At 38.7% G+C, this 25,887-nt stretch overlaps 8 protein-coding genes across 12 annotated transcripts in view; 4 read left to right on the forward strand and 4 right to left on the reverse strand.

Annotated features, from left to right (window-relative positions):
* LOC100634887 (DNA ligase 3) overlaps positions 1-3,543 on the reverse strand; it is a 5,516-nt gene extending 1,973 nt beyond the window's left edge. The window contains exons 1-15 of the mRNA XM_011412012.2: positions 3,397-3,543; positions 3,074-3,237; positions 2,719-3,021; positions 2,483-2,592; positions 2,306-2,437; positions 2,170-2,249; positions 2,044-2,121; positions 1,818-1,989; positions 1,612-1,767; positions 679-810; positions 486-565; positions 350-437; positions 211-288; positions 125-160; positions 31-56 (exon numbers count right to left, since the gene is read on the reverse strand). Of these exons, the coding sequence (XP_011410314.1) occupies positions 31-56; positions 125-160; positions 211-288; positions 350-437; positions 486-565; positions 679-810; positions 1,612-1,767; positions 1,818-1,989; positions 2,044-2,121; positions 2,170-2,249; positions 2,306-2,437; positions 2,483-2,592; positions 2,719-3,021; positions 3,074-3,237; positions 3,397-3,521 (1,760 nt within the window). The 5' untranslated portion in view covers positions 3,522-3,543. The remainder of the gene's footprint in view (positions 1-30; positions 57-124; positions 161-210; positions 289-349; positions 438-485; positions 566-678; positions 811-1,611; positions 1,768-1,817; positions 1,990-2,043; positions 2,122-2,169; positions 2,250-2,305; positions 2,438-2,482; positions 2,593-2,718; positions 3,022-3,073; positions 3,238-3,396) is intronic.
* A 59-nt stretch (positions 3,544-3,602) lies between these two features.
* Positions 3,603-6,133, forward strand: LOC109580380 (uncharacterized). Its single transcript, XM_019993449.1, has 3 exons — positions 3,603-3,894; positions 4,060-4,181; positions 4,768-6,133. The coding sequence occupies exons 1-3, from the start codon at positions 3,673-3,675 to the stop codon at positions 5,933-5,935; spliced, it is 1,512 nt and encodes a 503-aa protein (XP_019849008.1). The 5' UTR covers positions 3,603-3,672; the 3' UTR covers positions 5,936-6,133.
* On the reverse strand, positions 6,012-10,076 carry LOC105316807 (probable G-protein coupled receptor 157). 3 transcript variants are annotated; one of them, XM_011412013.2, is made up of 5 exons: positions 9,171-10,076; positions 8,731-8,970; positions 7,427-8,598; positions 6,986-7,210; positions 6,012-6,515 (listed from the first exon to the last, which is right to left on the reverse strand). In XM_011412013.2, exons 3-5 carry the CDS (start codon positions 8,168-8,170, stop codon positions 6,198-6,200), a joined length of 1,287 nt encoding a protein of 428 aa, XP_011410315.1. In that variant the 5' UTR covers positions 8,171-8,598; positions 8,731-8,970; positions 9,171-10,076; the 3' UTR covers positions 6,012-6,197. The 3 variants fall into 3 exon arrangements, with proteins under 3 accessions (XP_011410315.1, XP_019849009.1, XP_003384361.1); XM_019993450.1 differs by lacking the exons at positions 6,012-6,515; positions 6,986-7,210 and having other exon boundaries at positions 8,150-8,598; positions 9,183-10,076; XM_003384313.2 differs by lacking the exons at positions 6,012-6,515; positions 6,986-7,210 and having other exon boundaries at positions 8,150-8,598.
* Positions 10,077-10,224: 148 nt separating this feature from the next.
* LOC100631476 (probable G-protein coupled receptor 157) lies at positions 10,225-11,977 on the reverse strand. Its single transcript, XM_003384284.3, has 3 exons — positions 11,191-11,977; positions 10,869-11,093; positions 10,225-10,575 (listed from the first exon to the last, which is right to left on the reverse strand). Exons 1-3 carry the CDS (start codon positions 11,932-11,934, stop codon positions 10,225-10,227), a joined length of 1,320 nt encoding a protein of 439 aa, XP_003384332.2. The 5' UTR covers positions 11,935-11,977.
* Positions 11,978-13,635: 1,658 nt separating this feature from the next.
* LOC100635263 (snurportin-1-like) lies at positions 13,636-15,001 on the forward strand. The gene is made up of 2 exons (XM_003384314.2): positions 13,636-13,924; positions 14,026-15,001. Exons 1-2 carry the CDS (start codon positions 13,675-13,677, stop codon positions 14,859-14,861), a joined length of 1,086 nt encoding a protein of 361 aa, XP_003384362.1. The 5' UTR covers positions 13,636-13,674; the 3' UTR covers positions 14,862-15,001.
* LOC109580381 (uncharacterized) lies at positions 14,858-17,062 on the reverse strand. Its single transcript, XM_019993451.1, has 3 exons — positions 15,907-17,062; positions 15,409-15,517; positions 14,858-15,356 (listed from the first exon to the last, which is right to left on the reverse strand). The coding sequence occupies exons 1-3, from the start codon at positions 17,032-17,034 to the stop codon at positions 15,004-15,006; spliced, it is 1,590 nt and encodes a 529-aa protein (XP_019849010.1). The 5' UTR covers positions 17,035-17,062; the 3' UTR covers positions 14,858-15,003.
* A 170-nt stretch (positions 17,063-17,232) lies between these two features.
* On the forward strand, positions 17,233-20,831 carry LOC109580382 (probable G-protein coupled receptor 157). 3 transcript variants are annotated; one of them, XM_019993454.1, is made up of 5 exons: positions 17,233-17,991; positions 18,182-18,454; positions 18,504-19,770; positions 19,993-20,286; positions 20,379-20,831. In XM_019993454.1, the coding sequence occupies exons 3-5, from the start codon at positions 19,099-19,101 to the stop codon at positions 20,727-20,729; spliced, it is 1,317 nt and encodes a 438-aa protein (XP_019849013.1). In that variant the 5' UTR covers positions 17,233-17,991; positions 18,182-18,454; positions 18,504-19,098; the 3' UTR covers positions 20,730-20,831. The 3 variants fall into 3 exon arrangements, with proteins under 3 accessions (XP_019849013.1, XP_019849011.1, XP_019849012.1); XM_019993452.1 differs by having other exon boundaries at positions 17,237-17,991; XM_019993453.1 differs by having other exon boundaries at positions 17,237-17,991; positions 19,999-20,286.
* Positions 20,832-25,407: 4,576 nt separating this feature from the next.
* LOC100635388 (CAD protein-like) overlaps positions 25,408-25,887 on the forward strand; it is a 33,036-nt gene continuing 32,556 nt past the window's right edge. Inside the window, exons 1-2 of the mRNA XM_019993455.1 lie at positions 25,408-25,649; positions 25,718-25,836. Of these exons, the coding sequence (XP_019849014.1) occupies positions 25,556-25,649; positions 25,718-25,836 (213 nt within the window). The 5' untranslated portion in view covers positions 25,408-25,555. The remainder of the gene's footprint in view (positions 25,650-25,717; positions 25,837-25,887) is intronic.

Genomic DNA, 25,887 nt, shown 5'->3' on the forward strand with positions numbered 1-25,887 from the left:
ACGATGAGGTCTGCTGTGTCGGCCATTGCTCCTCCCTCAAGGTAATCTTTCTTTACCTGTTCGTGTCACATGAGAGTCACATGACAATGAGCTATGAATATCATTAATTATAGTGTGTGCGTACCTTTAACCAATGTCTTTTACCAGGCTCATAAATACTCTAAAATATCAATAAATATTATATAAAAATATTTAAAGTTCTTAATATACTTTAGTGTCTTTAAGTACAAGCCCCTCAAGCCCTTTTTTAATGACAGTCATTATGAGATCTGAAAGTTCTTCTGGTTGCTGTAAGAAACGTTTTCATGATCACAATCATGGCTAATTTTAAAATTATTTTTCTACAAACTTTAACTAATTTAGCCTCGGAGAGCATAATGTGGTTCTTGACTTCCTTAACATTCTCTTCTAATAGTTTACGCCTCTTTATTATCGGGCTAAAGGAAGTGGGCGTGGCAATGGGTGTGGTTAAGATGGAGACTTACGTATCCAATAAACTCTCTCCATTGAAGTAAAGCAAATCAAAAATGAAGAGGCAGCAAACGGCGTCTTTAAAAGCATTTTTCTAAATTTCAAAATTAAACAATAATATTTTCGGCCGTAAATGAAAAGTCATCTGATCGATTCCATGTACATGTGCAAGTATGAATATTAAAATTTCCTTTTTCCATATGTTACCTTGTGGATCCCTAGTGTTCCGAAAGGGAGAGGGTCCCCAGTCTTTATGTCAACCATTAGTACTTCACAGTCTAGTATCATGCTATCGCCATGGGGACAGGCCTGGGGCAAGTAATCTTTAATATGAGCTACCTGGAAGAAACAAAATATAAATAAATTGGTGAAATGTAAAAAAGTGTATTTTTGCACTAATTTATAAATATACAATGTACGCATAGTTATATCAGAAAAATTATAAAAATTGAAATTTTTCTCTTTTTAAATTTTGGGAAAATTTGGCCCAAGACCATGTACTGTAGTACAGGGACTTTCTCCTAATTTGGAGCAACTTTAAAAATTCGTAAAAAATCCAAATTTCATTGGAATCAGTTCAAACTTGCTACACAACATAAGAACATGTATATGTATCAAAAAAAGTTATAAAAATGGAAAATTCTCTCCTAGTCATTTTTGGCAAAATTTGGTCAAAATCCCTGTACTATAGTACAGGGACTTTGGCCCAATTTTTGAGTACCTTAAAAAATTTGTAAAAAATTCAATTTTGATCGGAATCAATTCAAACTTGCTACACAACATAAGAACATATATATGTATCAGGAAAAGTTATAAAAACCAAAAATTCTCTCCTAGTCATTTTTAGAAAAATTTGGTCAAAGTCCCTGTACTATAGTACAGGGACTTTGGCTCGATTTTAAAGTAACTTTTAAAATTCGTAAAAAATCCAAATTTCATCGGAATCAGTTCAAACTTGCTACACAACATAAGAACATGTATATGTATCAAAAAAAGTCATAAAAATGGAGAATTCTCTCCTAGTCATTTTTGGCAAAATTTGGCTCGAGACCCTGTACTATAGTACAGGGACTTTGGCTCGATTTTTAAGTAACTTTTAAAATTCATAAAAAATCCAAGTAATAGTATGACTGCCTGCACCTTGTGTCCCTGTACTGGCTTTAGACTTCTTGAAAAGTATTGAAAAGTAGTTCCTTGTTTGTGGACTTGGACCCTCTCCCCATCGTACTTAATCTCAGCAAACATTCCATTGGGACACTTCTTCATTGCCATGGCAACTGAACGACAAGCCTCTGCCTATAAAGAAAGTGCTTAAATATTTTAAATACTTGTCCTCATTTACGAACCAGCATTGGCTTGACTGGAGTCATTAGAGTCACACGGATACTCAACTCTTTCGTAAGACCGGGTTTTCCGCCTGCACCTTCTTCCGATTTTGAGAGAACTCTCTGGACCACGTCCTCTAAATCATGGGATACCTGAAAAGCTGCATAAGCATTTGGATCCAGTGCGTCCATTCTAATTAAAAGAGAGTGTGGGGTCATGTGAGTTTCATGTGACTGTAAGTATTACATGTGTTTGGGTCCAGCGTTGGTCCTGAGATCATGTTTTATTAGTCTAATGATGTACTTTATGTCATTACCTGTACACCTGGAGGGATTAGGGATTAAGAGTAATGATTCTAATTTAGAGGATTACTTTCTTATTATTGATAAAAATTCTTTCTTTTGCTCGTCTTCTTTCGTCAATTTCTCCATCCTATCGAGGAAACTATCAACCTAAAAAAAGCAACAATTTACTATTAATATTTTCTATTTATTTATTTTGTTCATACATCAAATAATGTTAAGGTGCTCTTAGCAGCTGGTTTTATGACCGATTCTTCCTCAAAAAACTTCTTTGCTGTTTCAGCCACGTCACCCTTCTCAAGGTCTTCAACCATGTCGTCTAAACTGCACCCGTAAGCCTACAAACAATTGTCAAATGATAGTCACATGATGTTCTTGAGTACTTGACTAAGTATTTTGACAATTTGCTTGCTCTGGAGGTTGTACACTCTTTTCTTCCCTGCCCCTGGTAGGAGGAGCTTTACAAGTAGATAAAGATCTCCGCTAAACCCATCTAGTAATTAAAATTAATTTGACTAATATATGCATCAGAAAATGTAATAAAAATGGAGAATGCTCTCTAAAACATTAATTTTCTGTAAAAATTTTGACACGACTAATTCACTTTCTCTCCTCTGACCTCCGCTGTTCCCTCTCTTGATGTAATTCTGAACTAGTTTAGTTTTTGAGTTATAGCTGGGTTCATTCTCAAGGTCCTCACATAACCTCCGATACTGCCTAAAAGAATTGTCAGGATTGCTACTTCCGCCAGCCCCACCCCCTTCACTGCTAGTAGGTGTGGCTGTGGTTGGAGCCAAGGCCTTTACTGGTGACACTGTAGCTCCCGAGGCTGAAGCTCCTCCACCTCCTTTTTTGGGCGTGACTGGTAAAGTTGTTTGAGTCTTTTTCTTTGATCCTTTAGCAGGTGACTTTGGAGCGAAATCTATGAATGTCAAAAACTGTCACTCATTATAAAATAAGAATGACTCCCTTACCTTTTATGAATTGTTTTATTTCGTCTTTCTCTGGGTCCTTGAGGTTTGAAAAACCTTCCAAGTCGGCCGGCGACTCGATCTTCTTTGTAGTAGCCCTGGCTCTCTGGAGCGTCTCAAACATACAGCGACTATGATACCAGACCTTCATATCACCTCCATCATCACTGAAAATTAATAATAAACAATAAATTTTATAGCAGATTCAAATTATCCTATAGTACTGGTACATTATTATTATTTTAAATTAAAGTGTAAATTCAAAAATTTTATTAGACACGCAATTTTTCGTAAATAATAAAAGAATATTTAGATCTTATCATCACCTGAAAGGGTTTGGGGTTATTTTCCCTATCCTGCAGACTCCTTTCTCTATCTTACTCTTGCATTTCTTGCAACTGCTCCGTCCTGTGGTCGCATATTCCACACAATACCTTGCCTCGGACGCCATTTTGAGCCACACCTTTGCGTGGGAGAAAGATATTTATCACGTGACCATTTTAGCGCACTAATAGGCGTGGCCAGCACGTGGTGTGGCCGGTCATATGATACTGCAAGCTTAGCTCTCCTCTCTCTCACTCTTTCCCTGGTCTCTCTTGCTAATGGCAGTCCATTTGGAGAGGAGAGGGATACTGAGGGCTAGTGTGAACATTGTTAGAGTCCTTATAGGAGTCTCTCTCGTCCTACTCTCAGGAGTTCTCTCTGAAAGTGGTGGAATCCTCAATCGCTGTAGAGGTGGTTTTGCCAACCTCTCTTCCATCAGCTACTGGCCAAGACACGATATATCTAGGGAGCTCTTCTCCCTCCTCACTGGCCTACTAGTGGTGAGATAGACCTCAATAATTAATACATGTACATTTAGATGCAATTTGATGTATCATACAAGTACATTGTATATTAAAGCATAAATCTCAATTCTTGTATAATGAAGGCCTTGCAGTTCACTGTACGCATAATAGATTCAACTATTTTAAACACTCTTTCTTCAGTTTGTAGTAGGTGGCCTACACTTAAGAGCTGGTCTTTTAGTATGGCTACTCACGCAATGGAGTCTATTTGTTGGGTGGGGTTCATATATGAACGTTGGTAGCTCTGAGACCGACACAAACAGGTAATAAACATGACATACATGTACTTTTTATGTTCATGTACACTTATAGTTGTTAAATTAGATTAATGAGGTCTTGTTTATTGATTTGTTAATAATGGAACTGTGTGAATGCTATAGCTTCGCATTATCTTTATCAATTATGCTATTAGTATTTTTACTTGTTTGTTTATTATGATATAATCTTGTATGTGCTAAATGTATAACCGTGTCCATCTTGTGCTAATTTGATTATTTAATACTATCGGAATGTTATATACTGTCAGCTTGTATAAGCTCTACATGGTAGTATAGGGCTGATGTTTTTCTTAGCATTTATAAATTTTATTCATGAGTCAGTTGATTTGATTTAATGAGATTCACAATGGGTCATGTGATCATGTGACACTAGCGTGAATTCAAAAACAGTCCAGTTGCGGATATTCATGCTTTATCAATGCCCTCTATTCTTTATTTCCTTATTTCTTTCCTCCTCAATTTTTCTCATATACCCCTAACATGTTAAATGATTCTGAAACTCACTTTTCTATTCGTAATGTTATAAGCTTCATTTAATCTCTCTCTCTCTCTCTCTCTCTTTCTCTCTCAGTCGTTCAGGTATATTTGACTGGTTGCTTGGAAGACAGGAGGAACATTGGGATTATACTCAACGTGTCCTGAGAGAATATTCCGGAATGTCTCTCAGAGGACTCATATGGACCGCACCTCAAGGCTACGCCCTACAACAGCTAGGCTTTGGCTGGCAGTACAGCCTCTCTGGTAGTCTAATGGGCCCAGTGTATTTTGTAGGCTCTAGAACTGGTATTGGAGACAACGATGGTAACTCAACGCGTCACGGGGAAAATGATTTCTTTGATTCTACGACTGCCTACTCCGAGTACGTGTGGGGCACACTAGTCTGGTTCTTTCTTATTGTATCGTGTCTGACTCAGCTAGTTCACTCCGTGAGGGTTTGGGTCTACAACAGGAGCAATCCACTCACCCCCAATAATCCAGTGAATCCTCAGAGTCGGTATAACGCTCGTTTGTACGCGTCTCTCAATGTCTTCCCATGTGAGGTGATCTATAATATAATATTCGCTGTACTTTGGGCTCTGTTCGCTTCGTCCATTATTTTTTATTCTCTTATAAACCAGTCTGATATCCGTAACAAGGCACAGACGTTTTTCGGTCTGACTGTATCGACACTCTCTCTTACCTTTTTTATCGGTTGGAGGTGGGGTTCCTGCTACCATGGACTAAAGCAAAGGAGAGAAGCCACTAGTGATGCTAGCAATCTAGTCCAAGTCACTCCAGTAACGAGAAGACAGCAGCAACACTTATACAGGGCAGCGAACGACCTTGAAAGAGGAGGGGGAGGAGGAGAGCAAGAGACAGATCCTCTTTTACCCTGGCCGTACTCCCATCCTGATAAAGCATACGCTAACCGTCGCTCCCCTGTCCCCTGTGATTCTCTTCCTCTTTCGTCCACTAACAGTGCATACAGTCCAGTGTTATTCTCCTCCAGGACTGCCGTCAATAATAGACAGAGGGTAAGACGAAGGAGTGGCCGTTACTCGAGATTCTCGCTATCTTGTATCATGGCTTGGGCCTTCCTTGAAAAGTGGGTGTGGCTAGATTTCTTTGCCATTTCCCGTCACCTGATTGGTTTCGTGTCGCTAGCGGCAACAGCTGTTACTTTGGTTACGACTTCAATTGCGTTTGTATGGGATATTGAATCGCCCAGATTCAGAACTAACATTAGTTGTTATGATTGATGTGCATAAATGAACATGAGCAGCAAAACGAAATACCAGTATATATACATGCATATGTATCTATTATGTCATAAAGTTATTATTATTATTATTATTATTTTTAATATCATTACAAATTAAAGTGCAATGAATGACAATTTAATGTACAAAGCAGCTTTGAGCTAATTGTCACTGTGGTAACAGAATCAAATTAGAAAATGGTTAACGTTTGTCAACAGTAAAAAGTATACGAAATGCACAAAAAATGATCCAAGTCCCTTCTCTAATCAGCATACTGTATAGAAAGCCTGCAGCTGTCAGCACTAACTTCCTGAAGACCTGTTGAATGCTCTCCGATTGTACTCTCTGACGACAAAATAGAATTATTCTCCTCCTCTTCCTCTGTCTTATCAAATATCATGTTTCGGCGTTTCTTGTACAGGACTTTCAGGCAGCATGTAAAACGACAACAGAATCTGAAACAAGGGCAGTGTTTAAAGCAGAGCTTGAAAGTGGAAGCACAAATAAGGCTCCTCGTCTTTGAGTTGAAGATAATGAAGAGAAGAGCATTAGCCCAGCCTTGACCACCTTCACCAATAGCCTACAGAAAGAAGGAAGCATCACAAAATTGTATGTGGAATCAATTGACAATAGTAAAGAAAGCTTCAATGGAAAGACAATGTGTGAATGTCCATTATCAAGAATGAGGTGAGTATAGTGTTTATAAGTCCTTATCAATCCTTACAATAGTCAAAACAATCCAGTATATGTGACCATAATTGACAAAAGGTACCTTATGGCGGGTAGTGAAATTTGTCTTTCTAGCCTAAGAAATCTAACTTCCTGAGCCCCATTTATCATAAAATTACTCCACAGGATGCAAAAAGTTGCCATGAAACTTTTAGAAACAATGATTGTCTAACAAAGCACTCACAGGTTGATATTTTCCATTATAATGATCAATTTTAAAATCCGCCATAAGGGCCCTTTTGTCAATTATGGTCACATATGTTATACATAAAAAAACAATACACATTGGCTATAGTAAATTTTAAATTGGTGAATACATACTTCTAATATTCCTAATACAAAATGGATGATGTAGACAGGATAAATGACACAGCCTTTGTCGAAATACTTTGACACGGAGAGTATAAAAAAGATTTGAATGAAACCCCAGATTCTCAGTAATATGAACGCCATCGGAATCATGAGGAGTTTATTGTCAATTTTATTGAGAGAGTTTTGTATGAGTGCTCCGCTGATTGTACTGGACTCGGCTTTCACTCTACGCTTCTAAAAAAAGAAACAGAAAATGTAGAGGAGGAAAAAAAAGAGGGAGGGAGAGTTTGTGTAGCACTTGCAATAACAATCTTTTGGTTTAAGATAATGCAGCATACTAATACATAGTATTTGTTATCTTTGCAGCTTTCGATATAATACATTTACAACAACTGCGTGTTAAACTTTCCACCCCTTTTCTTCCCCTTGAAATCTCTCTCTTACTCTTACCATTTTAAACACAAATATCTTGATGATCGAATACAGTATTATGATAAGTACATAGGTCAGAAACTCTGGAACCACCCTTGCTATTAAAAGGGGCGTCATGACATTCTCGTTCAGCCAACTTTTCTTAGCATACGAGACCATGGGGTCTTTCACAAAGCACCAGTTTGAGGCGGAGTAGAGTGAGAAACCCAAACTATTAAACAGCAAAAGAGGGAAGGCTATGAGAATCGGCAGCCCCCAAGAAATTATGTGACAGTACGGGATCATTTTACTAGCGGCCCTGTTCTTTGCAAAAGAGATTGAGAGGAAGAGGTAAATGGCTAGAGCAGAATTCCAGCTGTAGGAGCTTAGCTGTGACCAGGTCGTGATGTAGCTCTGTATGGAGCAAATGGTGTCAAACGTGTTACAGTCTCCGCTTCCATTTGCAGAGGATAAATGAGTCAAGTAGTTGATGTCTCCCGCCATGTAGCCCATTGAAGTGACTAGGTCTGCTATGGATAGGAAAGTGATGATGGCCCGGGAGCCTGAACGTAGCTCCTTGAAGAATACATAGCTCAATATGATAGATAGGGATCCTAGGCAAGATAGGGCGCAAGAGACCAGCGACACATAAGTAGGAGTCGGCCCAAGATACAAGTTATACTGACTGTCTTCATTGCTTCCCGAACAGTTGATGCTGTATTGACTTGGACAGAGGACTTCTGCGCTGGTTAGCTCTATCTCTGGAGTTTTCCAAGAAGACATTTTAGAATTCAGAGTATCAGGCCATGCAAATAATTAGCCACACCTTTTAATAACTAAAATTAAACATTAATACATTCAACATTAATAATAATATTCATTATCCATCAGGCCTACATATTACATGTATTGTCACTGATGTGAAGGCTGTTTTCTATGATTGGTGTGTTTTCATCAATCTTCTCCTCAACATCAGGTGGAGGAGGACTAGAATGATAGATGACTTTCGTATCATCACAACTTGTAACTGTGCTCGTCCCAATGAAATTCCTTGTGCTTTGACCTTGCACTGACTTGCTGTGAGATCTCTTTCTTATAAAGAAGCGTAGACAGGAATAGAGAGGTCTAAGGATTAGCCTTTCTCTTATACTTGGAGACAGCCCAATATAAAGTATGGCATTACACCAGCCCTGACCTCCATCTCCAAATGACTATGGGAATGAGAAAGTGTTTGACAGAAGGATAAAATAAAGTCATGGCAAAAACATGAAGTCATGTTACATTTAAAAAGCACAAAGAAGCTATTTTATGCATGCATATATGCAAATGAATTGGTCACCTACTTGGAAAACTGCTAGGACTTTGTATGTGTAATAAACACCGTCTGGGACACATCCAGTCTTTGTATCCACTAAACTTTGCCCTCCATGGAACACAATGATTGAGAAGAAGAATTGCAAAGTTCCCCACATCCTTAGCAAAATGAATGCAACCGGTATCAGGAACAACTTAAACTCAATCTGCTTCATCGATTTCTTTGCCAGCATGTCCATGGCAAGTTCGGATTTATGCTGACCTTCACGCTAGAGAAAAAAAATTAAAAAAAAATAACATTGCATTACATAGATAAATTTTTAAAAAATTCTCATTAAAATTTTTTTTAGATAATTTTTTCTATTGTAGCTAGTAGGCACTAAAAATTTTTTGAGGTGATAATATTTAATTTAAAAAATTTTCATGTTAGGGAACTTTACTATTATCATTAACAGAAATGTTTGCATACCAATTTTCTCACTTTTCTCCTCACACGACATCTGATGTAGAAATACATTGCAATGATCCAGACGTATGTGAATATCTCAAACGCCTTTCCTCCGGCTAATATCTTAATTATGCTTACAGGAGAGAGTGAATATTTTACAAAACTGCTCTTCCCAACCTCAGAGTCTCCACCAATAAAGCACCAGCCTCCAGCAGCAAAAAGAGAGTAGCCCAGACTACCTGTGACCAGCAATGGGAACATCACTAATATTGGGCTGCCCCACGAGAGGACGTGGTAGAGCGGGAAATATTTTTCTACTTTTTTTGTTCCTCCTTTGACAATGGCAAAATAGAAAAAGAGGGCAAGGAGAAGCGTCCACCAAAACGACGAATAGGATGACCACGAAGAGATGTATGCCTGTATCTGGCATACTTCATCAAAACGAGTACAGGGTTCGCCTTTTCTGTGATTTTGCATGTGTTCCGTTTTTATATCATAAACAATGTAGTTGATGGATGCCATGATGTACCCAGAGGCTGTGAAGAAATCAGCAATGGCCAGATACGTTATGACCCTCCTCAGCCCTGTTCTAACATCCTTCCATAAAAGATAGGGCAGGATTGTTATGATTGATCCGACTACAGACAAAGAGCAAGAGGTGAGAGAGACGGCTAGAGGTCCTGTTCCAAAGTCTGGAAGTCTAAAATCGCTGTCGTTGCTGCACTTTTGTACATAGCTTCCAGGACAGTCCGGAAGCTCATGGCCATAGTAGTTAGTGCCCAAGATACCGTCATCTTCTTGAAGCATTTTGGCTGATCCAGTAGCCCTAGCAATGCTTTATTGCTTATCTGTGGTGTTGAGTAGCCACAAAATAACTGATAAACTTCTCCTCCTACTATATCTAGCGTTCTTTCTGAATAGTGCAGCTATTATTATTCTTACAAGAGTATGAATGGTTGTGCTATAAAAATGAACATACGAAAATGATGTTTCCCAAAAGCCACACAAATTAACCAAAAAAAATAAAACAACAATTCTCAGAATTAAATTTTTAAAATAAATAAAAGTGAAATGGTCACGTCTTCTCGCTTGCAATCAACGGCACCCTCTCTTCGTCTTCTTCCCTCGAAAACGTCTGAAGCAACGCGCTTGTTCCTTCTTGCTCTCCCTCCACTCCTCCTCGATTCTCCTTAGGACCTCCATCTTCCTCTCCGACATGCTGTACTGATACAAAGACACTCTTTGGCGAAGGAGAGTTCACGGGAGAGAGAGCGCTTGAATGCCGCGAAGTGGTGGGGAGTATCTGAGTTGCTACATGATAGCAGCAGTTGCTAAGTGGGTTTAATATAAGTCTCTGCCTGATTTTCGGGGACCAGAATATATAGAGGATACAGTTGACCCAACCTTGAGCACCATCTCCTATGCACTGTAAACAAAAGTTGTAGTAATAACATAGTATTGATAGTAAAAATGATAAGCTTTCAATTTGACTTATAAGCATAAAGTTACATAACAGTATAACATAAATAAAATAGGAATTTTATCAGTAATTAAAAATGGCTGTGTAAACTCATGGAGATATTATTGTTTTTGTGGTCACAGTAATCATCCACCACAAAGTCATATGCTATACCCAACTATCACATACATATCATATAATGTTGTACATGTAGTATTCCATTGGCTATATCATGTATTTCACTGTTTGGATGCTTTTACCTGGAGAATGGCAAGGGAGAAATAAAGGTCACGATATCCCTTTTCTATACAACCGTCCTGATTAACTTTACGAAAATTAAAAACAAATATGGATACTATGAATTGTATCGTTCCCCACATCCTCAATATGATAAAAGCAGCTGGAATGAAATAGAGCTTCTTTTGAATTTGTCTGAGAAGGACACTCACGCCGCCATTAATGCTTGTTGGAGTTTGATCTTTTTTCTATATAAAATGGATAAAAAAAAAACACCATCAATATTGTTTGTACATGTAACTAAACTTGGTAATACTAAAAATAGCAATGGCCTTTTCTTAGTACATTAAATGATACCTTTTTCCTAATATTACAGTGTATTGCCCCATACATCAACAGCACCCAGGCATATGTACCGATTTCGAAAGCTTTTCCACCTGCAAGTATTTTTACAATGTCTTCAAAGTCCAATTGTGCATATTGAAGTGACGAGTCGAAACGTGAACCTCTAATGAAGCACCACCCAGCAGCTGCAACGTAAGAATATCCCAAACTGTTTGTGACGAGTAGAGGAACCATTGCCAGCATAGGGCTTCCCCAAGAGAGAACGTGGTAAAGTGGGAAGTATCTCTCTCCTTTCTTTATGTCTCCCTTAACAACAGTCCAGTAGAGATACAGGGCAAGTATGGAGGTCCACCAGAAAGAGCTGTAAGATGCCCAGGAGGATATGTATGACTGGACCTCACAGATTTGGTCAAAATAATTACAAGCGGTGTTGATGCCAGCTGTTTTGCTGTTGTGCTTGTAAATGTAAAAGTTTATGTTACCCATGATGTAGCTGGCAGCCGTAAAGAAGTCCGCCACGGCAAGGAAAGTTATAATACGCCGTATACCTGTACGAGTGTCCTTCCACAGCAAGTATGGGAGGACAGTGATTAGAGAGCCAAGGAGGGAGAGAGAACAAGAGATGAAGGACACTATGGCGGGAGTGTCGCCATAATAAAGACTACTGTAATCACCACTACAGGTCCTGTTGGGCCGTGGACAGTAGATACTTTGCTTCATCAGCTCATGGAATGTATTCCACATCTCTTTCGTTTGCTTTCAACTTAGCACGTTGCTAATTTGCCAAAGGGCAGGGCTACTTATTATCACTAGCTAGTTATTAATCTATTAGTTATGCATGCACTCGTTGAATTGAAACAGACAGGTGGACGTGCAGATCAGACACTAGTCACGTGATATGGTGCAATCAAACTCTAGGTTGCATAGCAACACTTTGACGTAAGGCGGCAACACAAAACGAGGAAGAGAAGTACGAGGCAGCCATTGAGATCTCTCTCATTCTCTCTCTTTTGTCAGTTTTCCCTTTTACAAACTTATATCTGACTCTCTCTTTTTCTTTTACTAGGAAAAATAACAGTTGGAAAAAGACAGACAGGATCAGTTACAAGCTTGTATGTATAGAAGGAGCCATGACTTGTATAATGTTGGAGTACAGGATAATTAATGAGATAAGTTATTATACACACACAGTGTTACTGTATATGAGTGTGTGATGAATAATGGAGAGGAAAGTTTATCTAAGTGTCAGTTGGTAAAGACAATTAGCAAAGCAAGAGTGAGAAATACATGTAATGGGGAAAAACGAGTGGCTTTGCTTTTTGCCTTTTCACTGGCATTTTGGTAATGTTCTCACTTTATTCTTTCACACATTTGCATATTATTCATTATTATTTTTATGGGGTTATTTTTATTTATTATTATTATCAGAAATTAAATACATGACAAGTAAATTTACATTTTTTATTATTTTTAGGTTGATGTAGATTACTCAATGGATCAAGGGCAATTCTCTGTGATATCCATACCATATGTACATGTACATTTTCCTTATCTAACATATATAACCATTATATTTTCCTTTTCTTAAGATTTCTACACAGATTCAAGCCAGAGTGCAGATAGTCTTCTTCAATATCAAGCCTTCAGTGTATGGTAACAATGTATCTTTTGCTTGCTAATACCTTGATTACAGTGCTAATAATAAAATGGTTCATTTTACCGCTATTCACCCCATTACATGTACTAAAGCACTGTCCCTATTGATCCTTACTTATTCTATTGTTTAAGCGCTTTTCTGCTTTTATTCTACACAGGATGATGTTCTCTGGAGGGGCTCAGGATGAAGACTAAAGTTGGTTGAGTGTGAGGTAGAGTGAGAGTTAATAATGTATAATTGTGCATGTATATAATCCACATGTTCCACCCCTCTCTCCACCCCCCCCCCACTTTAGTAGGTTCTGACTGTTCTGGACCTGGATCTGGACTCAGGATCAAGCCTACTAAAGTTGGTTGAGTGTGAGGTAGTGGTGTGAGAGTTAATAATGTATATTATGTACATTACATAATCCACATGTTCCACCCTTCTCTCCCACTCCTCTCCCTTAGCTAGCTCGTCGGCTGTCTCCGGAACGGCTCTGGATGGTAAGGATTGATTGCATGCCCTTGCTCTGTTATTACATGTAATGGGGTGAATAGCGGTAAAATGAGCCTATTTTGGATAAAATGCAAAAAAAGAAAAAAAAGAATAGTAATAATAATAATAATAAAATTAATTAATTAAAATAATTCATTAAGAAATTAATTAATAATTAATAAGTAGGTGGAGCTAGTGGAATTATAACCACACCTCAAGCTCGCGAAACGTGTGGCCACGCCCCAACGTCAATACTAACCAGCCACACCTTCAAATCATAAAAGGAGGTGTGGCTATGTTTATTTGCATGCCACGCCCTACAAGCTTATCTTAATAACAGCTGAGCTGAAATGGATGACCTTTTGGATGTCTTCCAAGAATCTTTCTCCGTTGCTTCTGATCCTCTGGACACTTCTCGTTTCTACCCATCACATGCTGCTCTCTATAAAGCCAAGAGAGAAGGATACGGGGACCAGGAATCCAGGAGAAGGAAAGCTCTGGCCGAGCAGTCCCAGAGAAGAAAGAACTTCCTTGATCACTCTAGACGGATAGCAGAGGGAGAGCCAGTGGACGATGATGAAGATGAAATGGATGAAGGAGGTCAGAGCAATATTAATGTTCATGCATACCTAACTTTATTAAAATATTTAAAAAATTTTCATTTTAAATTGCTATTTTTAATTAAATTTTTCTAATTTTAGGATACGACGAAGTCGACTCGGCCTCAGCTCGTCCCAAACGTTCTGCCCCTTACAGGAACCAGCTCATGCTGTCCGAGTGGCTCGTTGACGTCCCACCCGATCTCAGCGACAACTGGTACTTGGTCGTATGCCCGATTGCTAAACGATGCTTGGTAGTTGCCGCAAGAGGAGTAACAACAGTGTATTCTCGCACCGGACACTATATTAGTTCCTTTCCTTCTCATATTCCTGGTGGCTGCAAGAAGAGTGGACCCAAGTCGTCCGAGTACTCCATTTTAGATTGTTTTTATGATTCTCAAAGTTCAACCTACTACATTCTTGATCTAATGTGTTGGAAAGGCCACCCAATATACGACAGTGAGGCTGAGTTCAGATTCTACTGGTTGGAATCAAAACTGAGTGAGTGCGATTTCGATCTCTCTCGTCAAACCCGTACTAACCCGTACAAATTTGTGTCGCTGAAGCGTCATGATTGCTCACCAGAATCAATCACTAGGATACTTTCTTTGCCTTCTCCTTATCCTGTTGATGGCTTCCTGTTCTTTCACAAAAAAGCTAATTATTCCTTGGGTCGTACGCCACTTGCTCTATGGCTAAAGCCTCACATGATTCCAGAGGTTTTGGGTATTTCAGTTTCTCAAGAGTTTTTAGACTGTTGCCCCGTCATTGACTCGAGATCAAAGAAAATGGAGACAGAGAAAGGAGGAGGGGGGAAGATGGAAATTGAGAAGGAAGGTGGAGGCAAAGTAGAGAAAGGAAAGAGAATAAAGAAAATGGAAGAGGGAAAAAAGGCAGAAGATTGCTCTAGAATGGAGGACACGATGAATGAAAGTTAGAGATGTGACAATTACTTAGCAAAATCAAGCACACTACGACAACCACCCAGTAGTAATGGTAATAATAATATAAAAAAATTATGTCTATTGTCAAAAAATTAAAATATATTTCTAAAAAAATCACATTATGTCAAATCTCAGATTAAGTGTTCACTACTGGTTTCTCATCCATCACTGCCATTGCTGTACCCTTGATACTTGTATGATCATACGTTCCCTCAATATCGATATCCTCAACATGGTTATTGGTATAAATTATCTTCAGTTTTCCTTCAAAAGGTACGCATAGCTCTGCTTGTATTCCTTGGATTTGAAGGATCACTCTGCAAGATGGTGGGACAGCAAGAGTACATGATTCTTGACCTGCTGTGTTCTCAATTTGGAGACAATTAGCAAGTGGCATTGTGATAAGAGTTGGTACAAACATGCCAGATAAATTTGGAGACGAATATTGACCTGGGTTTACGACGCCGCCAAAAACTGCATTATCAATACCTTAACATAAAAAATTATATATTTTAGAGGAAGTAATTACGTCTTTATTTACCTCCTCGTCCAGTCGGAAGTAGGTTCAGAAACCTCTGCCCATCAAGCAGGTGGAGACGATGGCTTTTATTGCCTCCAAAAACTGTGGGAACAGGTCCCTTTATCTGCACCTGTAATATTATATTGAAAAGTATCGATACACTTGGCTTCATGTTTATGCCCATTAGAAAAGTGTTGTGTAGTATATGCATCAAGGTTTTCCATGGGATTTTGAGTGCTTACATCTAGCTTCTTGTCAATGGATTGTTAAGTTGCTCAAAAATTGGACCAAAGTCTGTGTACTAAAGTACAGGAATTTTGGCCAAATTTCATCAAAACGACAAGGAGAGAATTGTCCAATTTTATAACTTTTTTTGATGCATATACATGTACTTATGTTGTGTTGAAAGTTTGAACTGATTCTGATCAAGTTTGGATTTTTTACAAATTTTTTAAATTTACTCAAAAATTGGGCCAAAGTCCCTGTAAAAAACCATTGCAGTATTTATACATATTATACCTCTGTGTTTCCAATTATGTCAGATCCATTGACCGTCCATTTAAATGTAGTGGGAATCCCTGGCTGGTGGCTAGAGGACATCTTCTGCTTTACGGAACTCTTATTGACAAGGGCAGCCTTCTCAAGCGGAACCTGAGACCATTTTATAAAAGCGTTCTCCATTTTGTACTTTATATCATACAGGAAGACATCTTTTGCTTTTGCTGTTTCATCTTTTTTCGTGACACAGAGAATTTCGAAAAAATTAATAGAAGGAGAAGCTACACCTTCATTTTCAGTGTACACTAATGCATTAGAATGTACTGCTCCAGGAACAATGTCACCAGTAGCGTGACTACACGTACGACCAATGAATAGAGAAGAGCCATTGTTGGCATAGCCAGCCTCCAATGCATTAACTGGGACAATGTTCCTTATAATAGAAGATAAACCAAACCCTTGATTGAAATGCAAGTAGACCCACGAGAGAGTCTCAGCTTTATTTGGATTCACAAGAACCTTGTAGTTTGGATTCGTACCAACTTGCATTTGATTTCCACCTCCTAAGTAGAAGTTTCCCCTCCTCCTTTGATCAATCATCTTGGACACGAAGTAGAATAATTTCTTGCTAGGCAGGACATAGCCAGGATAGACACCACCTGTGCTAGCATCCTTAGCTCTTGCTATGTAATAATGCTCTTGAGTTGAGCTACACCATCCTCCTTCAACAGCATCTTCTGGTATGCTGCCATTGCTACCTGCAACCCATTCCAAGATGTCTGATGTAACACCTTTTGCTTCTTTGGGCCCGTTTGCTTGATTATTGGCTCCTTGCTGTGGCTGCTGCTGCCCAAAATATTGTTGTGGCAGTTGTTGTTGTTGAAAGAGACCACCACCTCCTTGTTGTTGTTGTAAACCTAAGCCTTGTTGTTGTTGTTGTTGTAAACCAAAGCCTTGTTGTTGTTGTTGTAAACCAAAGCCTTGTTGTTGTTGTTGTGGCTGTTGTTGTGCAGTACTACCAAAGAAACCACCACCACTTCCACCAAAGGTAGTCTGGGCTCCAGTCTGAGCAGTTTGGCCTCCAAAGCTAAAGGGTGTGTTGAATGGACCTTGTTGAGAACTGGACTCAGTAGATTGGGTTCCAGACATTTTCACTACAAGCCCCGCCTATAATTGATTCCGTGTATTATTAGTAAAATTGAAATTGATAGAATTTTATACACGAAGGAATGAAAAATCGCTCGTTTTCCATTTTCCGTATATTGGCAATATAAAATATACGGAAAATTGATAAATGAGTGGTTTTTCGTTCCTTCGTGTATAAAATTGTATCGATTTCAATTTTACAAATAATATACGGAATTACAACATCATCAAGACACCAACATGGCGATTGATTGCCCAAAGAATTGCTGCGACAAGCTTGCTACTACCACTTCCTATTATTCATCCTACGCTACTCTCCTCTCCTCACTTCTCTCTATCTTTGGAAGCTGTCTGATCATTTTAACGTTCATACTGTGGAGGGACGTGAGAAGATCCACTGCAAGGATAATACTCTTCTTTCTCGCTCTTGCTGACCTTGGCACTGGACTGAGCTACCTAGTCTCTTCTGCTGGTTTTATAGCTCACTACAATCTCATTAAGTCTTCCGGTCCTAATGATACTCATCCTGGTTTCAATTATTCTAAATTTTGCACCGTAACAAGTTTTTTTACTACATTCTTTCCTGTCTCTTCCTTCTTTTGGACAGTCTACCTTGCAATCTACTTCTTCATAATCCTAGTCATGAAGAAACCAAGATGGAGTCGCAAATTGATAATCTTTTTCAACCTCACCGCTTGGCCGATACCTTTCCTCATATGTATCTTCACTGTCTCATTCGGTATACTTGGAGCAAGTACTGTTAACAACACCATCGGCGATCATCGTAATACTGCTGGCTGGTGTTTTGTGTCGATAAATGGTACAAAGGGCTATCATTATAGTTATGGAGTGTATCTAGCCTGGGAGGCACTGTGTGCTAAAGGATGGGAGTTGCTGTTCTTTTGTATTGTCATTATCTCTTATTCTACCATTTACTGTGTACATAGTAATATTGTGAGAGTAAGTATTACCATTAGTTTTACTATACTGTATAATTTACTATAGTACACCTGTATTGATTTGATATAGTTTATCATAACAGTCACATTGACTGGGGAGGCCTTTAGTGTACTCTTTCTAATCACTAATCAATACATTGTTCACTTATGATTATAATTTTTAATTGATGATTAAAACTATTGCATTTTAGAAATTATGGAAGAAGCTAAAGAAATCTGATGACTCAGAAGAGTCTCAAATATCCTCAAGTCCTACGTTTTCATCTCGAATTGATTGGAAGTTGTTCGTTATTCCGATTGTTTTCATAGCACTCAGAGCTCCTGGTACTTATAGATACTTCCTCTCAATGTCTGAGGCTTGCGGGCCAGATAATAATACAACTTTTACTGATTCGAATACCGGTTGTGGAGTGAATGAAGAATGCTTTAAGCTTGGTTATAATTACTACTTCATATATATACAGGTGGGAAAGAAAGTGAAAATAATTATGTCTTTATCTGTCTTTTTTTCAGGCAATTTTTGGTCCACTCCAAGGCTTTGGAAATGCTATACTCTTTGTTTTCTTATCTAAAGTAATAATGAGGCGACTTCAAGTCCTAATATGCAGCTGCTGCGGTTATAGAAACTTGAGATCGAGAGAGCCAATGAACAGTACAGTATTTAGCAATAATGCTGAACCACCAAGCAGTGGCAAGAGTACACCACAGAATATAACTAAGGAGCATCACCACTTCTATGTAAAATACAGTCCTAATACAGGAAAGAAAAGTAATGCAGCGTCACCTACAGCACGGTGGGAGGATAGTATGGATGAGAGTGGATCTGAGAGCATCAACAGTGCAATGTCAGCTAAGATACTCTACGGATCAACTGTTGTTACCAGTTAAGGAACACAATTCCATGTATTTTTTGTGTGAATTTTTTTGTTTTTTTGAATGCATGATGCATGCATTGATTGAGTGTACTTCCCCATATCCTTATGCACTTTAAAATTTGTGTGGACTTTGATTGAAAGAATTTTATTTTTGTCTAGTAGATTAGATTCATAGCTATGTGAAAGGGGGGCGTCTCTCACACCATCTCCCATGCTTCTCCCTTCGTTCCAAAATGACAAACTGCACTATTGAGTTCGTCTCTTCCTTTCTGACTCTGGCCTCTTCTTCCCTCTCCATCTTTGGAAGCTGTCTCATCATTCTAACGTTCATACTATGGAAGGACGTCCGGAGCTCCACAGCAAGGATAATTGTGTTTTTTCTCGCCATTGCTGACCTTGGCACAGGGCTGAGCTTCTTTGTCTCGTCCGCCGGCTACATCTCCTATTACTCAGAGGACGACCTTCTTATTAACTCTTCATACAATAGTTTCTGCTCGATCATGAGCTATTTTACAACTTTCTTTCCCGTCTCCTCTTTCTTTTGGACGGCCTACCTGGCCCTCTACTTTGTCATTGCACTGGTTTTCAAGAAGCCAAGATGGAGTGGGAAATTAATAATTTTGTTCAATCTGACAGCTTGGAGCATCCCTTTTGCTATATGCACGACTGCTATTGCATTCGGTGTCCTGGGGAACTCAGATTCCCGCACTTCAGGAGGATGGTGCTTTGTGACTTTTCATGGTGCTGGAAGATTCAATAATTACTCATATGGAACTTACCTATGGCTTGAAGCTGTTTGTGGGAAAGGCTGGGAGCTCTTGTTTTATGTTGTCGTTGTTTTCTGTTATTCAACAATTTATTGGGTCAATAGAAAACTCTGCTGTAAAAGCAGTAATGCAAATAAAGTACGTAATTAATAATATTGAAAAGCATTATAATGTACATGTCACTTATTATGCATCGTTCATGCATGGATTAGAATGTTGGCTTTTCTTCATAATGTACATGGGTGGAATTTCTTAGAATTTAGGGGCTCTCCATGCATGCTTGATAAGAGATAACAGTTTTATAAGAATAACAGTAACTATGAATAACTTTGAATCATTCCTTCTTTTATCTATGCATAGATACAGAGTGCCTATCCACCTCTCATAGAGAAGGAGAGTGATAGCTATATCAGAGTCTCGCAGAGGGCATCAAGTCAAGCTGCTCTTTCTCAAGCAATATCAAAGAAACTATTCATTATTCCAGTAGTCTTTGTATTTCTGAGGGCACCTGGCACTTACAGATACTTTCTATCAATGGACCCGTACCATTGCCGTGACAGCGATGATGACTATGATAATTTCACTAGCAACTATTGCGGTGTAACAGAAAAATGCTTTAGATTCGGTGGGAACTACTATATACTACCATTGCAGGTAAAAATGATAGCATCATGGCTTTATTTTAAATCTTAGCATTATGAGTATTTTAATAGCAACTAAACTTAATCTATTGTTTTATTTTAAAGGCCTTTTGCGATCCACTTCAAGGCTTTGGAAATGCTGTCCTATTCGTTTTCTTTTCTCGTGTTATCATGAGACGTTTGTCCTATTCTATACACAAGAAGTTTCACTTGATCAAATACCATTGTACACGATTCTGCAATGGAGAAGAAGCCACAGATGATGCTCCTACTGCAAGTCTGAAGACAAAGAATAGTCCAGCAATTGTTAGAGCTCAAGTTCAACAAAGTTCTGAATATGATACTCAGCTTGATGATGATGAGTATCATACTAGTCTGGGTTCTGTGTCTCCTCACATGCAGTATGGATCTGTCGTGTCTGATAATGACACCATAACAAACTCCATAAATCAATAAAATAATAATGACAAGAGTAAAAATGATGCTATATTTTTAATAAAAAGTTTTTTCCTGTATTGTTGTGTAGTACGAAAGGATTGCTTAGCTCAAAAGTCAAAACTATTAAATGTTAACAAGATAATAACAATGTAATGTCTAGTTTAGTGGTAGTTCTTTGGTAAATCTAGCCCTCTTCTTACAACTTTCATCTCCAAATTGTTAATAACATCAATGGTTTTAGATAAAGTTTTATGTTCAGTCCATCTGGCGACTGCTTCTTCTTTCTGGATCTCTTTCATCATTATTTCTCGTAGTTTCTGGAGTGATTCGTTTTTCTTGTGTACTCGCTTCCTTTCTTTTTGGTTTTTTAGCTCTTTGACACAAACACTCATTTTACGAATCTGCACTGCAGCTGATTATTGTTTTGAGGTGGAGCTTGGGCACGTGCCACGTGCACGCACGTGGATGGGATAAGAGCTGTTTCACACTAGCTAAGTTTCAGCTTTTATGGACATTTCTTTGCTTGCTTAGGCACTAGCCCCCTTAACTAATGGTTTACATTCGTGTAATAAACAAAATATGTCATCCACACTAAAAACAAAAGTCTTAAAAGATTCAAATGACATAAAGACCTAATACATAATATGGTGTATATGATACATAGTATTATTGGTCTAGTACTAGTTTTTGGATAACTGGGGTAACTTTAATCCCTTCTTTGTACAAATTGATTCCAAATGATTTATCACTTCTATTGTTTTTGTTAAGGTTCTGTGTTCCGTCCATCTTGCCACAAATTCTTCCTCCTGGTGTATCTCTTTTAATATGGCCAGATTTTTTTCACGTAACCTGTTAAGTGATTCGTTCTTTGTAAACACTCTCTTCCTCTCCTTTTGGTTCTTGAACTCGTTCCCTCTGTTCGCACTCATTTTCTCGCAGCAGCTGATAATTGTTTTGAGGCGGGGCTGGTACACGTGCAAACACGTGGGTGCTAGATCTAGCTAGAAATAATTGCTTGGGTGGAGCTGAATCAGTACAAGCTTACTATAACAAGCTATAATTAAAGCTTTGTTCATTCCAGGGCTATACAGTGACATGAACCCGCTTTTCTTTGCTATTCTTCTTGCTCTCCTCCATTCCTCTGCAAGTGAGAGCTACTACGTGAGTGAGGAATGCCCAGAATCAGTCCCAAAACCATGCAACTCCCTGTCAGGATATCTTGAAGACTTCTCTGATCCGATCCCGGACAGCACTGTATTATATTTTACGGAAGGTAATCACACCCTGGATGGTATTCTCTCTCTGCATTATATAAGTAATTTCACTATGCAAGGTATTGGGAGTGCGAGTACTGTTAGAATACACTGTACAGAGGAAGGTGGGATCTACATTTTAGGGGGAAATCTTGTTACTTTTAAAGAAATATCATTTCACAACTATATGGAAGTTGGTGAGGCTTACGGAATAACTGTTGTGGACTCGATCAATCTAGTCTTTACCAAATTTTCTGTCCATGGCTCACACTTATTCTTCAACAATAGTCTCAATGTATTGGTTTCTTTTTCAACTTTTCATAACTCTGACGCCACATTTGAGTATGACATAGTAGAGAGAAATGAATCTGATGACATCCCATCCTATTATCTCAATGTGACTGATGTGCATGTAAATGCTCTCACTCCAGAATCTGGGATCTTCCTTTTAATGTACAACGGAGATTCATACTTCTTGAGAATAACCTTTAATAACATTGTTATAGTTGGAAGTAGGCTCTCAAACAACTCTGCCATTGATTTATGGTATTCTCTTTACACTTTATGCATTAACAACATGACAAGCAGTGGTGGCTATTCTGGGACTGGAATTGTATTACACGTTGACACTGGCAATGCTCCTTTCAATAGAAATGAACTTGGCATTGAGTTTTTAGGAAACAGTGCACTAGGTGACGTATATGAGATTGCTGTGATAGAAAACTCTCGGTTTTATAATAATCGCTATGGAGTTGTTATCATTGGATCACTTGATTCTCCTTTCGACAGCAGGGATGCCATACATATCAAATCATGTGACATCAGTGACAACACCGTATCTGGATTTTTGGTAGTCTTTGATGATGGTGTCACAGCTGCAGCAGATTCTATCATTACTGTAGGTTTATCCAATTCAGTCCTTCGTAATAATGATAGGAACATTATTGGTAATATTAATACAGCTTTTTTTGTTAACGTTACAATCACTGGGACTCGAAATTCAGGACTTACGCTAGAAAGTGCTCACATTTTTATTATTGGTAACCTTAACTTCATCAATAACAGAGGAGAAAATGGTGGAGCATTGGTACTACATCAAAACAGTCGTTTAGTATTGCACGAAGGCTCCATTGTTAATGTAACTGGGAATCGTGCTACAGTGAAAGGAGGCGGAATTTATAATGATGTTGTGGTCCAAAGTACATTAGAGGCTTTGGCTCTGTACCTCCAAGTTGATGCTACTTACTACTTTAGTAACAATTCTGCAGGCGTTGTTGGACACGATATATATAACATACCTACTATCTGTCTCTATTACAGTTGCACATCTTCACTTGGAAATAATGCTGTGAGACAGTCAACAGATTCCTTAGAATTATGTTATTGCAATGAAAGCATCGATTACCATCTATCATTCAATCATACGAGAGATTGCTTTAAAACTATACCAAAGCAGTATCTATTCCCAGGGCAGAGGGTCAAGTTCTCTATATTAATGCTTGGTTTTGATACTAACTTGCAATTCAACTCTATTACTGATGGCACAATACGTGCAGCATTAAATGGTGATCCTGCTACAAGTGAAGATTTTTCCATTGACCCTAAATGCTCTACAAGGTATTACACTTATAGTTCTGAGAGTCAGAATGTGACTGAAAATGAAATGGCTATCCTGATAAATTATGAGAACATTGTTTCTGAATTGCTCCAACCAAATGTGGTTCTTAGGTTAAATTTCACAGTCAATCCCTGCCCCATAGGATTCAGTCTCTCCAATGGAAAGTGCAACTGCAGCAGTGGACTGAGACAGAATAACATATCATGTGACATTAATACTCTCTCAATCACTCATCAAGGCCAGTTCTGGATAGGAAGCTACTACCCAATTGCTAATGCTAGCCATGCAGAGCCTGAAAGCTGCATAATTGGTGAGTCATGCTTTATTTTTTGCTCACGTGACAGTGTTACATTTACATTGAATGACACTGATGCACAATGTGTCAATAATAGGTCAGGGAGACTCTGTGGTGGCTGCAGAGATGGTTATAGTCTTCTTATGGGTTCAAATAATTGCGGGAAATGCAATAACAGTTTAATATTGTTAGGCTGGATTCCTTTATTTGGCATTATGGGTATACTACTGGTTGTGATGCTAATTGTTCTCAATTTAACAGTATCAGTGGGTACACTGAACGGCCTATTGTTCTATGCCAATGTTATTAAGTTGTATGAGCCAGTGCTGTCGCCAGAAGGAGTTGCACCAGTTCTACACCAAATACTCTCATGGATCAACTTAGACTTTGGAGTTGAGACCTGCCTATACAACGGAATGGATAGGTATGCCAAGGAATGGCTTCAGTTTTTGTTCCCTGCATATTTGTGGCTAATTATCATAGTCATTATAATGCTAGGGAAATGTGACAACAGGATATCAAGGCTGGTCAGCACCACAAGGAATGCTGTCCCTGTACTGGCTACTCTCATGCTTCTATCTTATACAAAAATAGTCCGCACTTGTATTTTCATTTTACAGCGACGAAGTGTCACTCTTCATTGCACTAATGATAGCACCAGGTCCATTTCACTGTGGTTTGAGGATCCTACTGTACATTACGGTGCAGGGAAGCATGGAGCATTGCTCACATTGGCTTTACTTGTCATTGTTTTCTTTATCGTCCCTTATACGATATTCCTCCTCTTTAATCAGCTCATTGAAAAGTATCTATCCGGCTGCAGAGGTTTCAGTCGAATTTGGAATCACCTAAAGCCAGTCATTGATGCTTATTGCGGTCCATTGAAAGACAACTATCGTTTCTGGCCTGGCCTGTTTGTAGCATCACGACTTCCTGTACTGGTGTATAGCAGCTTTGTGAATGACTATAATACTAACAGGGCTCATTTATTGAGTGGGATTTTAACAGTAGTTGTGATACTGCTCACATTGGCTTATTCGTTGGGAGGAGTGTATAGAAAGGGTCTTAATAATTTCATAGAGGCATGGTTTTTGCTCAATTTGAGCATGGTGATAGCCTTTACCTTTGCTTTTGCTAGTGATGAGGGATCGAGCAATTGGTTTAATGTATGGCTCATTGTTTTTGAGCTCAGTTTTGTAATAGTCATCATCTATCATGTGTACCTAAAACTGAGATCAACCAAATGGTTTGAAGATGCTATGGAAAAACTAAATGCATATAAAAAGAAGGTTTTAAAGGAGAAAGTTCCAGCTGCTGATACTACAGTTCCAACAATTGAACTTGAAGAAAAGGAAACTTTTGAAGCAGTAATTTCAAGTTCTCGGAGAATGGTAACTAGCAGTATTGTGGACCTGGACCATTGTGATAGAGAATCTGTTGTCGATTTATTTACTGAGTAATTAGTGCTTGCAAAAGTACATGTGTTTGTTATTTTAATTTTTTCATTAAATATTATTAAAAATAAACTCATGAATGCAGCCAAAAGTGCTGGAAGTGGGAGGGGCTGGATCTGCAAAATAGGTGTGGTCAGGTTAATAATAATCGGTTTAGGAAACCTCCGGATACTACTCCAACCACGTGTAATCTTTAGTGCTGCACATGCTTGTTGCTTGCTGCAATGTCGAGAAGGCCAGCTCAGTTAGTGCTAGAAGATGGGACGGTCTACTCGGGCTGGGGGTTTGGAGCTCAAAGAGACACTCCAGGGGAAGTCGGTAAGTCCTGGCATGTAGCCCAAGCTCCTTATTGATCGCCATCTTTATATTCACACCTCAATATGCAGTGTTCCAGACTGGAATGGTCGGATACGTGGAATCATTGACTGACCCGTCTTACAGAGGACAGATACTGGTATTGACCTATCCACTGATTGGTAACTATGGAGTACCTGGCAAGGAAAAGGTAAACGATGGAGAAGTAATAAAAGGGGCGGGTCTAATTACTTGTTAATTA

Source organism: Amphimedon queenslandica, unplaced genomic scaffold (genome assembly GCF_000090795.2).
Source record: "Amphimedon queenslandica unplaced genomic scaffold, v1.1 AMPQUscaffold_13495, whole genome shotgun sequence".
Taxonomy (NCBI): Eukaryota; Metazoa; Porifera; class Demospongiae; order Haplosclerida; family Niphatidae; genus Amphimedon; species Amphimedon queenslandica.